This window comes from Morus notabilis, unplaced genomic scaffold (assembly GCF_000414095.1).
Source record: "Morus notabilis unplaced genomic scaffold, ASM41409v2 Scaffold1206, whole genome shotgun sequence".
In the NCBI taxonomy this organism is placed as follows: domain Eukaryota; kingdom Viridiplantae; phylum Streptophyta; class Magnoliopsida; order Rosales; family Moraceae; genus Morus; species Morus notabilis.
Window position 1 is genome coordinate 20332 of NW_010364076.1, and position 14927 is coordinate 35258.

The 14927-nt window shown below is 34.3% G+C and overlaps 2 protein-coding genes across 3 annotated transcripts; one reads left to right on the forward strand and one right to left on the reverse strand.

Moving 5' to 3' along the window:
* The first annotated feature begins 148 nt into the window (after positions 1–148).
* Positions 149–2719, forward strand: LOC21410883 (acetyl-CoA acetyltransferase, cytosolic 1). Its single transcript, XM_024170567.1, has 7 exons — positions 149–320; positions 412–516; positions 597–734; positions 835–897; positions 984–1049; positions 1188–1268; positions 2363–2719. Exons 3-7 carry the CDS (start codon positions 678–680, stop codon positions 2480–2482), a joined length of 387 nt encoding a protein of 128 aa, XP_024026335.1. The 5' UTR covers positions 149–320; positions 412–516; positions 597–677; the 3' UTR covers positions 2483–2719.
* Positions 2720–3475: 756 nt separating this feature from the next.
* On the reverse strand, positions 3476–10693 carry LOC21397399 (protein ACTIVITY OF BC1 COMPLEX KINASE 7, chloroplastic). 2 transcript variants are annotated; one of them, XM_024170565.1, is made up of 18 exons: positions 10347–10691; positions 9054–9701; positions 8736–8879; positions 8427–8552; positions 8111–8198; positions 7501–7594; positions 7234–7327; positions 7005–7059; positions 6791–6882; positions 6484–6654; positions 5846–5902; positions 5631–5714; positions 5441–5525; positions 5205–5266; positions 4939–5013; positions 4633–4737; positions 3954–4095; positions 3476–3855 (listed from the first exon to the last, which is right to left on the reverse strand). In XM_024170565.1, exons 2-18 carry the CDS (start codon positions 9681–9683, stop codon positions 3782–3784), a joined length of 2178 nt encoding a protein of 725 aa, XP_024026333.1. In that variant the 5' UTR covers positions 9684–9701; positions 10347–10691; the 3' UTR covers positions 3476–3781. The 2 variants fall into 2 exon arrangements, with proteins under 2 accessions (XP_024026333.1, XP_024026334.1); XM_024170566.1 differs by lacking the exons at positions 3476–3855; positions 3954–4095 and adding an exon at positions 4102–4266 and having other exon boundaries at positions 10347–10693.
* Between the last annotated feature and the right edge of the window lie 4234 nt (positions 10694–14927).

The window sequence follows — 14927 nt, forward strand, 5'->3', positions numbered from 1 at the left end:
CCAAAGCTGGAAGGAAATTCTGCCTCCAAGTTATTAATTGCTATTGAAGGTAATTGTAGATAATATTCTCCGATTCAAAATTGATGTTTCCTCTTTGTTTTTTCAAAAATTTCTCCCTCTGGTTTTTGACATATTTTTTCTCCTATTGTAGCTGCTCTAAAACGGGTTGGCTTTGTCCCTTCACTTGTACAAGAAATCTCTGGCAATACTCAGTGCTACTTTGGGTCAGTCTCCTGCTACACAGATGCATTAGGTGCAGGAATTCCTAATAGAGTGATCTGTATGATCATTAACTAAGTTTTTGCAGCATCAGGGATGAGGTGCACTATTATCATCTTGTCCTGTTTTCTCTTAAAGTTTCTTTTAGCGGCAGTCATAATGTTGTAATATCATTTTGTTTGGTTGATACAGCAACAATTCTCGAGGCACAAAGCATTCAGTTGGGAATTAATGACGATGTTGTGGCTGGTGGCATGGAAAGCATGTCTAATGTGCCAAGTATCTTGCAGAAGCAAGGTTAGTTCTCCCTTCTTCTTGATGGTTCTCTTGGATGCAGACCGATTTTCAGATTTGTCTGAATTAATGCTAAAATGCAGGAAAGGATCTTGACTTGCACATGATTCTTTTGTTGATGGAATGTTGAAAGATGGTTTGTGGGATGTCTACAATGATTTGGCATGGGAGCATGTGCTGAAATATGTGCAGAAAACCATACAGAATCGAGAAAGGAGCAGGTATTGATTAAGAGCTCTTCAGAAATAGAAAAAATAAATGAATAAAATAACCAACCAAATCCACCATGATAGAGTTTCATGTGTGTGTATGTCGCTGCAGGATGACTACGCCAGTCAAAGCTCTGAGCGTGTTTTTCCTGCTTTTGCATGGGAAATTGTTTCGGTTGGTAACCTATCCACAAGTAAGCTGATATCAATATTTATCATTGCATTTATCTTAAATTTAATTCATAATCTGGTATAATGCAGGTTGAAGTTTCTGGAGGGAGGGGAAAACCACCAACAATTGTTGATAAGGATGATGGTTTAGGAAAGGTAAAAATAACTTCTGCTTCCATTACTCACTCCAACATTTGTATAGTGAAAATTCCTTTGGTTTCTTACTGGGAACTGAAAAGATGTCCCCGACCTGCTCCATTACTAACACCCGTAAGTTATTTCCAATGTTGTCAGTTTGATGTAGGCAAACTGCCAAAGCTTCGTCCAACTTTCAAGGAGAATGGCGGTACAGTCAATGCCAGAAATTCTTCTAGTGTAAGGTCTAATTTTCTTTTTCAATAGATCCAATTATTTATTCTTGTTTTCATCTTGTATTTTTATAGACAAGAGTGAATTCATCATATAGTTTAACTATTATTTTGCTCTTTCGTAAAATTGCATTAGCTTCTTGTTTCTGAAACTGAGGTTGCAGAGTTTATTCTGATATATGAATGGACTATCCTTGTTGCCTGCTTTTACTTTTTTGCATTAGGTCTTATGTTTCTTTTTCCTAATTTTTTTATGAGGAAACCAAAAATATTAAACCAACCACATGTTTGCATAAGAACATCTATATGACGAGCTTTTCCATCAGGCAGTAGGCAGTATTTTTGTCTCCCGAGTCTCTGGCAATCATGAGTGAGTATTCACCAAATTTTTATGGTTCTTTTCCCTGTAAAGTTATTCTTGCAACTTCAATGAAAAGCCTTGTGAGAATTTGTTGCTGGGGCCTAGTTGTCGAACACAAAAGATGACGTTTAAGATATGTGATGGCTTTGATGGGCTGCCAAATAGGTCAACTATTAAATATGTTCCTTGTGAGTCGAAACCCTTTTGGCTATGTTTGGTAAGAAGGAAAAAAAATAGTAAAAGAAGAAAGGCATATAACCTAGGTAAGGAAAATAGAGTGGAACAAGACGACCTTTCTCTCATTTTGTTTGGTATAAGATTCCCTCTAATCTCTCGAATTATGAGAGATTAAAATTGGAGTTCTTTGTTTTTTGTTACGTTTTGTTTTTGTTTTTGTCTTTTTGTTTTGTTTTGTTGTTTTTTAATTATCAGACCACTATGGTCCCAAAATCCTTCCACTAATCCCCTCATCCGTCTCCCTCCTACCATACAAGCTTGAAGGCGGTAAAACCATGAAGTAGTTTTTGTTCTTTGCTATTACAAGAGATGTACTTGTCTCAAATGCTGACTATGCCGAACTCATTGCACCCTTGGTTGCTGACTCCTCTCTCCCTTGATAATACTCATTTAACTAATACAGAAAAAGTATAGTATGGCTCCATAAATTTATTTTTATTTTTATTTTTATTTTTTGTGTTCTAAGATTCCTGTTTTCAATATTTTTGTCCGGTGGATGCTAGTTGAGGTGTATGCAGCCCAAGCATTCATCCAAAATCATGAGCTCTTCAACTGAGTTGCCAAAATATGTAGGGCAAAGTCAGACGCCGCCTACTCTGGGTTTTCCCTATGGTCTACAATAATAGCCTCTGCAAAACCAAGCTATTTGTACTTAAACAACCAGTAACTTGACCGCATACAGTCTTGTGGTGATCATCACTAAAAAGATGTTGATTTCCTGAACGAAAACTTCCTATCATACTTGTAGGAGCTGAGCCAACGCTATGACTTCCATCGGACAAAGAATGCTGTACAAATAAGTTAAAATCGCTTCTCCACTATATACTTTCCTGTTTATTTATTATTTTGGATTATATGTAGGGCCCGTTTGGTAGAGTTTTTGTTGCTTTTAGTCAGTAGAAGAAGAGAAGTAAAAATTGTGGCCTTTTAGTAAGTGTTTGGAATAAATGGCTTAATGGGTCAAAATAGTTTTTAAATTTTCTAATAAGCAATAAAAGTATTGGAATGGAGTTTATAATGCCTTAATAAAACTCTAGTCTATTTAGAAGCCTTATTTTGTGGCGTTGACTTGAAGCTCATCTGAAAAGCCAAAACATTTCTAATAAATCATCCAAACACTTCTAGAAACAGCTTTTAAGAATTTCTCTCAAACAGGCCATAATGTAGGAAAGGGTGCTAAGGACCCTTTCATTCTACTATGGTCTCAATTCATATGTTGACCAGTTTCTTGTGACTTTGGGAATTGGTGTTGTTTCTTAAAGCAGTTTATTCCATTTGTTCAATGTAGTCCAATCTGTTTAAGTTTCTTCTGTAATCATATTGTTGAGATCTGCATGAATAAGATAAAGCTCTTGTGTTCCTTCTCAAACTGCAATTTCTGTTTTTTTGGGCTAAAATAAACTCTCTAATGTTTCTGGCTACTTTTGTTTAGCAAATGATGATAGTACTGCAGTTCCCTATCTTGAGAATGGAATTCTTTTTTTTCTCTTTTTTTTTTTTTGTTTTTTTTCCCTAACCTTGTGATACTAGAACTTTGTTATCAATTGCTTTGCGACAGGTTTAAGGTGTTGGAGATGCTCTCTCTCTTTAACAAGAAAAAAGATAATGGTATGACTCCACTACTCATGTTAATCTTACAAATATATATGACTCACGTATTATTAGTGGTACCAGTTACGTTAACACATGAACATTAATGCCAGAATAAAACAGCTCCCCCAGAAGACCTTTCTTGTTATTATTACTATTTGTGTGAAACAGAAAAAATGTTCTCTTTTGTGTCCAACAGTAGAAAGTATTTCCTCTTAGGTGTTCTGTATGAAACGCAGACGTGTATTATATGCAAGTAAAAGAATTAGAATATATATTTCTTTTATTAAGGCTTTCAACAAAATGGATTATTTGACTTGTATAGTGAGAGATCATATCATCTTCTCAAATTTATCAAGTTTCTTCACCCTTTGCATAGACCTAGCAAACAATGCCAAAAAGACTCCTGCGCAAGAACAAAAACATTGATGATTAGAACTTGAATCCAAAGCATAAAAATTGAAGGCTATCTTTATGTGAAAATCTCTAGGATTAACATGTCACCTGCCCCAACGAATGATCCATTTGCAACAACTTGGCTGCCTTGGCTGCTGAAAGTGACCCCAAGGTTTAGCAAGGTACCACCAATGACTGTATACATTGTCGCCATCTGTAGTATCGTCGCTTTTCGAGCCGCTCTTTCAGACTGCCAAATGAAGGTATTGTGTTGATCTTTTCATAAGTAACGTTATAACAAAAGAACAAGAAGTTATTTTTCTTTTTCGGCGAATTATTCATGGAAAGCACTTGGCCGTTGATGCAGGTGTCATCGACTCCTTGCTGGCCAAGGAAGTAACTATGCAAAAGCGTTTGTTTGCTGAAAGATAATGTCAACAGAACTTTTGATCTAATCATTGGAGGGATATTTTTTATTTTGACAAATTACCCCTTAAATTCAATAAAGTGTTATAGAGTATCTCCTAATCAGTGACAGCTGTTAAAATTTGGACGAACCGAAACTCCCCCGTGCAGGCCACAAGCTTGTTTGGAGGGAAAATACTGGAATTTTGGATGACGAAGGAGCATGTCATGGAACCTTCCATATTTACTCGGCTTTGATTTAGGGACACTTTGTAACACTTCATTAAATTCAGGAGTAATTTTTCGAAATTTAAAGTTCAAAGTGCACTTTGCTAAACAGTAAAAATTTCGAGCCCTATCTTTGAATTAACGACGCAAGTACCTCAAGCACTCGCACTCGAAGTTTTAAATCTCCAGCCTCCAGTTGGTTCACAAACTCTTCTATTCTCTGAACTCTGTATGGCATGGACATGGTGTAGGTTCTAGCCTGAGAGTATAAAGGTGAATGAGTTAGCACAAAAAGTAATAGACTCTGTTCTTGTTCTTTTTACTTTTCCCGAGATGATAAAAAGATAGATTGGATGAATTTGTTTGACTAAATGCTTTCTATTTAATGGAGCATTGTCATTTAGACATTTACTTTGAAAAAACAATAAGAAACTAAATAAAAGGAAAGACTATGACATACATCATCGGCTTGTTTCCTTATTTCTTGCACAAGTTGTGTCCCAGTCCGCTGCTTCTGTTTTAAATCTAGAAGCTCCTGTTTATAGTGAATGATATCAGAGACATACTTGACAGATACACAAGTTGCTAGGAAATCTTGTGTTTTTTTTTTTTTTTTTTTTTTTTTTTTTTAAAAGGAAAATTTTTTTTTTTAATTTTTTAAAAAAAAAATTTTTTTTTTTAAGTTTATAATAGTTTACAAAAAAAAAAAAAAAAAAAAGAAGGAACCTGAGCATATGGTGCAGCAATCTTCACAAAGGAAAAATCTGGATCAAGGATGTAGCCTATGCCTGAAATGGTAAACAAAACTAAAATAATTTATCACAGCTAATTTAAAGAAATATTATCACAAGAAACTCAAGGTTTTTTTTTTTTTTTTTTTTTTTTTTTTTTTTTTTTTTTTGAAAAATTGAAGTGGCGTTTTGTGAAGAATTAGCATGGATGCGTGCTTAGAGAGACAGAACCTTCTAGAGTTGAAAATGCCCTGATGACGAAAGTAAATGTAGATGGAAACCGAAACGGTTGATCTTGTGCTATTGCAAATAAATCCTGCAATATAGAAAAAGGTTATTTTACAGTGAAAAAATGGGGTTAAACTAGTTGTTTATAAGCCCCTTCAAATAATTGCTTAATATGTCACCAAATTTTACGTGCCTCGCCAATCGCAGCCAAAGTCTGTTGCTGATCCGGTGTCTGGCTCAACAAGTTATCCAAAAAGAACTGCACAGATCTTCTTACCTAAAATAGGATAAAAAATAACTCGGACAATGAACCGAACAAAATTATCTCCAAAACCATTCATGAATATTAGAATGAAAAAATGTTGCTTTCTTTCAGAAAGTGTTGAAAAGAAGCAGCGCAAAGCATACCGATGACATATCTCCTGTTGGCTGTAATGCTCCGAGATCTATGAGACTTCTCATGACCTACAAGGATCAGTTTCTCAGGTAAGTTCAATCCGGAGTAAAATCGACAAAGATCAGTTGTTTTAATCATTAGTTGCATAATTATGATAATGCAAGTTGTTGAATTGACAGAAGCACGTCCAAAGTCAATTTCAAACACTTTGGAAAGTAAAAATATTAGATACAACATTCAGGCTAAGTTTGGGATCGTTGTGCTTTGAAAAGAAGCACAACTAGAAGCAGAAGCCTATGCCAAATGCTGAAAAAAACCTACTCAAAATAACTAAAAAGTAGTAGTGTATGTGCAGAGTATATTTACGCTTTATTAAAAACACTACTTTGCATCGATTTCTGTGCAACGAACTTTTTGAAACTCCAAAGAGATCACAAATTGGCCCTACATATCTTGTAGTTTGGAAGCAGCAGTGAAATTGAGAAAATATGTTGTCATTTATAAGCTATTTATAATATTGTTGCCTCTAAAATGCCTCATCTTGGTAATATATATATACTAGTCGTTTCTCATTGAAATTGCTACAAAAATTTCAAAATAACATGGGATGAGGACAATGTAGAACAAGATTAAAAGATGAAAAGAAGACCTTCTTTGCATCTTTCTCATAAATAGAATAGAAAAGGTCAAGTAACCGCTCTCTGGTGAAAGTCTTGATCTCGCCCATCATACCGAAATCATAGTAGATAATTGTTTCATCCACATCAATCGCAAGATTTCCGGGATGAGGATCAGCATGGAAGAAACCTGTTTTTAGTATCTGAATGAATAGGGGAAGAAAAATCAGTAAATCAATCACATGTTTCTATTAACTAATTATTGCTTTCACTCACATAAAGAGGCAGACAAAAGGTTCATATTCAATGTCAAGAATGTCAACTCAGAGATTCTCTGACCTGAATCAAGTATGCTTCGATAGCGCGTGATGAAATTCTAGATCGACTATAACCCCGCGAATCGAGCATATTCAGTTCATTTATCTTAATTCCTGCCACCACAGTAAAGGAATGTTAATTACCAACATAAAGTTGATTGTTAAAGTCATACTAGGAAACAATTTTCTGATAGTGATACAAAATACAAGGTCAGCATTTTAGTATGGGGTGAAACCTGGTACATATTCCAAGGTCAGCACCTTTGTGGCAGTGTAATCCCAAAACACCAACTACAAAGAGGAACATAATTTGTTAAAACAAAATTCAGCAAGCCAGTTCAACTATTACCATTTTCTTTTCCCCAACATGACAAAAACTTTTTAGGTTATCATTTGTCCCTAATAGTTGCACATAGGGGGGAGGAAACCAAGATCATAGTTTAGTTCTCTAATAGTTGCACATACAGGTACTCGGACCCACTTTATATTCCGAAAATCTCGGCGAAACCGATCAGCATTTTTCCCTTCGTTTATATAGTCGATTTCTTGATACAAAATCCTGCAGTCAATGAAATGCAAGTATAGTCATTGAAAAGATGAGGAGAACACTCAAGTTTTACAAGATATAGTTTGTGAAGCTTAAATTCTCAAAGTGCTAACATGTTTCATTCATCAATGTCTCAGATGGAATTTTATACAAACTGGTTATCATTCAGAGATAAGATAACATACGTTGAACATTCTTCATATATACCAATCCAGTCTCTGGTTGGACCCCCAAAAGTTTCACTTCTCTGAAAGTACTCTGCAATTAGCTTCAAATTTCCTACATAGAAGAAGCATAAGGAGTGAAGTAGCAGCTAAAATTACCGTGTTTCGACAAGGAACCTCAGAAATCTATTTGGAAAAGGTAAAAAGAATATCATATACAATATAACTTTAGTTTTTCATAATTCATTTTCTTATTTTTGTGATCTGAATCCACAATCTTCTTCAAAGTCGAAGGTATGAGTATGCATCTTTAAAAGTAGGTTACCAGTAATCCTTCTTGGCTTGTGAAACTTACTACAAATGACTCAAGTCTCTTCCTTATATGAGTGCTAATTATGTGAATGACACTGTACAAATTTAGAATTTCTTTTTCCCATCAATAGCATACAATTCGATACTGCTCTATCCAGAATGAATATAACTATGGCCTATGCACCAAACATAACAAAGACTAGTGAGAAATATTAAAAACCAGCAATCAGTAACCATGAGCAGAAAAAGCAAACTTGTGACTACATCAATCAAGTACAATATCCATCTAGCAGAAAACGACGAAAAGTGCGTCGCTTACGTAGATCAATGTCGAAAAGCTTCTTGAGGCCTGGTCTTTGGACTTTTACAACTACTTTCTCTCCATTATGCAGGATAGCCCGATGAACCTGAAATCCTCATTATTCAAACCAAGGGAAAAAGCTATCTTAAGTAAAAAATTCAGTAACTGCCGTATTTAGAGAAGCTAATTTCGGAAAGGAAAAACTGTATGTGACTCAGAGATACATTATTCACGACTTAATGAATCAGACAAAATAAATATGCATTTTCCAAGTGCTGAAAGTTAATCATTTATACACACATATTTAAATGAAAGTAAGACTTCAGTTGAACACCTGACCAAGACTCGCAGCAGCAATCGGCTGTTCCTCGAATTCCTTAAACAATATGTTGATAGGAGCTCCAAGTTCACTCTCAATAAAGCGTCTTGCTTTATCTGGCGAGAAGGCTGGGACTCTATCCTGGTCACATCAAATGAGAATCATATAGAATTCATGAGTAAATCTTCAGTCAGCTGAAATATCAAGAATGCTAACGATAAATATCAAGAAACCATATCTTAAACTAAACTACTTTAAAGTCTTCAGTTTCTGAACAAAATATTGTCAAAACTCAAAAATTCTTCGTCGAAACAATAAAATTACCTGCAACTTGGCAAGCTCATCCACAAACTGACGGGGAAACAGGTCTGACCTTGTTGAAGATAACTGTCCAAGTTTGATAAATGTCGGGCCAAGCTGCAGCACACGTTCTCGAAGCCATGAAGCGGTCTTCCGCCTTCTATTTTTCTGAATGAGAAATTTCCCGACAAAAACTTAAGGCAGAGGAAAAGAAACAAGTTGACGCAAAAGCAAGAAACTGATTGGGGGGGACTTGGCCTAGAACGCAAACTACATAAAAGTGGTGAATATGAGTTAGCATCCAGAAGATGATAACTTGCACAAATTAACCCCAAGACCCACCTGCTTATCTTCTGTGAAGCCACCCAAATAGGCCCATTTCGCATTGTCGAATAGGATACGAATACGGAATGAGATAACAAAAGACCAAACATCTATACTCCTTTGCAAGGAGTTATAGTTCTCATTGGCCCAACTGAAGCCTTCATCTGTGGGCAAAACCTTTAGCTCCTCCAATGGCGGAAGTTCTTTAGAGACTCGAACCTTTGGCGTCTTAACAATTGATGACGATGCAGGACTGCTTTTAACTAAACTAACTCCATTAACAACTGAACCATTCACTTTCACTTTCTCTACTTTGTTTGTGAAACCATTCACTTTCTCTACTTTTTTTGGGAAGCCATTCACTTTCTCCACTTTTTCTTTAGATTGGGTTCTCCTTTTCACTACCTCACTTGCTGGTACCATCTTTACAGCTCTTCCATTGACACCCAACTTCGACGGCGGTTCTGCCTGCTGCATTTTCACCCGAAACCGAATACTTTCGTCGGCACGAGGTGGATAGTTATATCTTGGTTTTACAGAGTTTGGAAACTTTGAAACTGAAATTGCGCCTGAGAAACTGAGATTCTCTTGATTTACCAACTCCATACTATGGCAACAGCAACTGCTTGAAGCCAGTACTGCTGCCATCTATTAATATTCAGACTCCTGCAGAGCAAAATGGTTGGAGAAGTTGTAACCTTACTGAAAGTAACAAGGAAAATTCCAAATTTAATAGTAAATTTAGAAAGTCACATAAATAAACTTGTTAATAAGCACATAAGATCACTTCAACAAGAAAAACTTGAAATTAGCAGAAAAGTTGAAGCATTATACATAATGGTATTACTTATAGTAAATCAATCCAAAAATTAGATGAGAAATTGTTACTTTCCCGCATATTGATATTCAATGATGGTCAACGCTGAATTTGGACTTACACTTTTAGATGCTTATATATGCGCAAAGAGGTATTCTAATGGAAAGATGAAGATTAAAAGATACATGAATACAAGGACGAACCCACATCAAATTACTGTAATGATCACCCAAAGAGGCTTATATACACACAAATAAGTATAAACTAAATTCAAACCATTCCTGAGCTTTAGAAACCATTAGAAACTTTGAACAAACAAAGTTCAGTACTATAAAAGGAATCCAAAAACAGAAAGGAAATACTGAAATCCCATGTTTTTCCCTTCTGTGCTTCGGAAGAAATGATACAACTTCCACACACACACACACAAAAACACTTACTTTTTTAAGGAAATTAATCAGAACCCAGATGAAAACATGCATCAAAATACTCACTTGGTCAGAAAGATGCAAGATTGAAGCTTCCAAAAGGTTCGGTATCAAATGATGTTCATTCTGAGGGGACTGGTGAAGCTTTGAGAAGTCAAATATAGTAAAATATATGTGCAATGATAACTAATAAAGAAATTTATAACGTGCAAAAAACATAAAATAATAACGTAACAGAACTAGAGTAGTAGCAGCTTGTCGGAGTTTCCAACTATATAAACTCGTCAAGCAATCAAAAGAAAAGGAAGAAAACAGTACTATCGATTGTAAATGAACGTTTGACAACTATGTTTTTGTTTAGGACAAAAGACCAGAAAATGGGATCTTCAACCAGCACCACAAGGTCGCTTTGGTTCTTTTTGGGCCTCCATGGCACTTAAAATTGGTGACAAGGAATTACTTCACTATTCCATCTTTTTTTTTTTTTTTTTTGATAATTAGTCTGCCTATTATTTGATTGGATGCGGTCTTACTTGCCTTGGCAGACTCTTCTTGATGGTTGGTCGGGACATTTTTGTTTTCTTTTTCTCTAGTTTGGAGGATATTTTCTTGTGAAATATTGTAGTTATTATTTTTGATGAATTCTTGAATGAGACGTTTTGGTTCATAAATTTAGAATCATGATTTATGATTTTAATTTTTAAAATTTAAATTTTTAGTGAGAAAAAAATACTGTAAAAAATTAAAAACTATAATTTAAAACTAGAGACGAACTCTTAAAATAAACATCTCAAAAAAGATTACGAATTAAAAAAAAAAAGAAAGAAAAATCAATGGTGAACTCTGTTTTAGCAGCCTATGACCATCAAGACGGAACTTTTTTTGTGCATGACAATTAGATCCGTCAATATGAGATAAGATGGAGTGGGATTTGAGTCTTGCATTGTATTGAATAAAAATAAACGTGTTTAGCTATTAAAAATTTTTTATAAGAAAAATTATAGTAGATTAGGTTGTATTATCTAATGTGACCTTCAAAAAAGTACAATATACTAGTAGGTGACTTTTTTGATACACTAATATACTAATAGATTAGGTTTTACGTTTGTCGGATCTGCATAAAATCACGTAAAAGTAAAAAAATACGCAAATCTAACGGTTAGAAAAACTTAACCTATTGGCACGCCACCTTACATCTTACTTCTTGACAACAAAATTGAATTGAGTTGTGATTCCATCTTCTGAATAAAATAAAGTGATAAATGATATTTTACTTGGATTTAAATATATGCAATTAGCATAGTTTCGGAAATTTCAAATGAAATTCAGCTTATTTGTTCAAGCAAAAAAAAAAAAAAAACTGAGCTTATTTTGGAGATGTCACCAATAAAATTAATAAGCAGGAAATTTTTTTTAAAAAAATAGTCGATTTGGCTTGGCACTGTATGTAAATCTAAGTGGAAAGAGGAACATGATATTTTGGAGTCTCATGTGGACTTTCGTGTATGCGATATGTTTGAAAATGGACCACTAGTGTAATTTTGCAACGTGGCCAGCTATATTTGAGTCTTTTTTATGTGTCAATTAGGATTACAGAGAGACAAGAGCGTGTTCCATTTGGTCGCCACAAGCAATATAAAATATAAATACATGTGGCCTCCATGCATGTGGGGATGTTTGTTATCCGTAAGAATCATATTAAGAAAATGAAAAAGATAAAGAGTAATATGATTTTTATTTCTTAAAAAAATATTTAACTTTTTACGAAATTAGAATTATCAAGTTTAATTACATCCATGTATCTTTTCTTATATTTCTAAAATATTATTTTATATATCAGATAGGTCACATAATCTTACATATTAATATCGTTTAAAAAACTAATGGTGATTACTAGTATGTTTATATTTTCTCATTGAAACAGGATCGAAAAAGTCTAAATGAAACCAATAATTTAAAATTTTGATTTACGTGAAAAAAAATTATTATCAATCGTAAAAAAAAATTTACGTTCGTAAATGAAACATTTACACTATAAATTGCTATTTATTTTAAATAATTTTAAAATTATTTATTTATTTAATTTACTTCCATAAATCTACTATTTACTATATTATCCATTTCATTTTTAGTTCTCGAATAATAGGTCTAATCCCATCTTGGCATCTCTCCTTTTTTTTTTTTCTTCTTTTGAGTATGCAAAAAATAAAAAAGAAAAAAGAAAAAGATCTTACAATCCTAAAACATAAAAGTCCCCAAATTTAAAAGTAAAACAACCGAAGGAAAGAAAAGATATAAAAATCTTGGTATCTGATGTGTCTTTTTCTAAATATCACGATACGCATTCCTGACCTAATAAATTTGTTTGTCCACGTTAGTTCCTCCGGCCATAAATTATCAAAGTTTCAACAGAAAATTGAATGTGATTGACATGCGGGGGAAATTAAGGGCATAGTTAATAGCCTTGGCGCCAACTAATCTAATTTTGGAAGCAAACTCCCTAGAGATTTGATGGTGAAGAGACTAAACAAAGAGGGAAAAATCAGAGGGCCCGAGCAAAGAGTGAAAATCTTAGGGCTCAAAGGTTAAAATTAGGTCAAGCTCCAAAATCAGGCATGGAAGTTGGAGTTCTTGGAGAACAACCACACAATATCGGTTGGAAAAGGTTTGGTGTGGAGTGCTTTAATTGGTGATTTGAGGACCTCATGCAAGGAAAAATAAAGGGTTAATATTAACACTAATGGTCCGTTCACTTCCCTGATTCGAGTAGAGATGTGATTTTATGTGAGAGCTTTTTACTGTAGCAAAAAAGTTAGATGTGATTGTTTGTGAGAGCTTTTTACTGTAGCAAAACTCGAACTCTAAACTCGAATTAGTGAAGTGAACGGGGCCTAAAAAAATATTTTAAGGACAACATTGCTTTTGATTATTTTCATTGATGTCAGTGCCATGTTAAATCCTTCTAATAATTATAGTGATTACCAACAATCATAATATTGCAAACTATATGTACTTACAATAACTCTAGTTACTACTTGAGGTAAATACTATGTGGGAATAGTATAAAAGAAAATAGTCAAAACTAGTGTTATTTTTAAAATAATTATTTTTTGTGCAAAAAAAAAATTAATCCAAATAGAAATTTGTTTAAGAGGTGAATAAATTAGCCAATATAATTAGATGACTGATCTAATCCAATCCAATTTGAATTATGTATTGGTTAGGAAGGTTCATAAACCCGCAAAACCCGCAGGCCCAACCTACCCCACTCTAATCCAATCTGAAAAATGTAATTTCTAGTATTAAATTTTTTTTCGGTCCATTCAATGTCTGCCCCGAAGTTTTAAGGCGGGGTATGGGTTAGGCCTATAATGGCTCGCACACCCCAACCCAACCCGTGCTCTAACTTGTCTCCTCTAATATTTAATCCTAAGCAGACAACTCATTTTTATTCTCTAGTTTCTTCATGTTTGAATTAAGTCTTTATGTTTGCTTTATGTTAAGACTAATTTATGAGTGTAGACTAATTTATGTTTGCTTTATATTTGATGTTGGATGATCTACTTTGCTTCATGTTTGATATTAGATTGAACTTTGAATTTCTATCTGTTTAAATGCTGGAGTTATTATTTCTATTTGATGATGAACTTTATGTTAGATTGAACTTGAGTCTTTGATTATTTGAATGTTGAAACCGACCACCCAACCTACCCCGCACCACCCCAACCCAACCCAAACACCATTGGGTTGTGAAATTTTTGTAACATCATTGGGGCTAAATATGTGCAACCTGCACCCTTTAAGACAGGGAAGAAAAAGTTCTACTTCGCACTAACCCAATCCATGAACAACCCGTTATAAAAACGTAGAAGAATCTATCTCATAATGCTATATAAAATAATTATGACAAATAATTCTAAAATAACCAAACCAATACCAACTTTTCAGTCTTTCCTAATATTCTCCTTTTCTTGAATTAACTACTGTGTGAATATTGCTGTGCTTTCTTGGATTTTTTGAACGCTTCGAGGATGTGATGGCCAATTCTCCTTATGATTCTTCTTGGCTATAATTTTCAAACACTAATGGAGGCAAAATAATGATCTACCGCTACTATGTATCATTGAGGGATTACTCAAAGTGTTAAAGAGTCTAACTGGATCCTACACTACTTAAAATTTTGCCTAATCCTTGCGGGGCTCTATAATGGATTCGCCACTTGTATAGTTTATATTGTATTATGGATGTTATATTTAATAAGTCTGGTTTATTCAAATCTATTATATCAAATAAATTTGAGATCTCATTTACCCAAAGTCCTAATACTAACGAGAATATTATTCTTTTCTTCACAAAGTTGTAGATTGATGTCTGTCGTAGGCCTGAGTCCACGCACTTTTATTTTTGAGTTTCACTCCAAAATTCCTCGAACCATTAGTCTTTGATTCTAAACCATCACTTATAATCTTACCCAGATGATGTGAGACTGCACAGTTTATCCAGTTTTAGCTCTTTTACTTAAAGGGATTGATGACTGTCACAATCACTCTATCTTTTGAGGCCTAACGTCTTCGTTAGTCACACTTCTGGTTAGGTTATAGCTCTAATACCATCTGTAACAACTCGCACTTTCATTTGGTGATATTG

Bases quoted from the DNA above. Each gene is read 5' to 3' on its own strand.
- LOC21410883 (XM_024170567.1), top strand. From the start codon at position 678: ATGGGAGCATGTGCTGAAATATGTGCAGAAAACCATACAGAATCGAGA. The intron at 898-983 runs GTTGGTAACCTA...GGTATAATGCAG, and splicing joins TTGCATGGGAAATTGTTTCG to GTTGAAGTTTCTGGAGGGAG. The intron at 1,050-1,187 runs GTAAAAATAACT...CAATGTTGTCAG, and splicing joins AGGATGATGGTTTAGGAAAG to TTTGATGTAGGCAAACTGCC.
- LOC21397399 (XM_024170565.1), bottom strand. From the start codon at position 9,683: ATGGCAGCAGTACTGGCTTCAAGCAGTTGCTGTTGCCATAGTATGGAG. The intron at 5,903-6,483 runs GTCTTCTTTTCA...TGATCCTTGTAG, and splicing joins ATGAGAAAGATGCAAAGAAG to GTCATGAGAAGTCTCATAGA. The intron at 5,267-5,440 runs GTTCTGTCTCTC...TTACCATTTCAG, and splicing joins GGCATTTTCAACTCTAGAAG to GCATAGGCTACATCCTTGAT.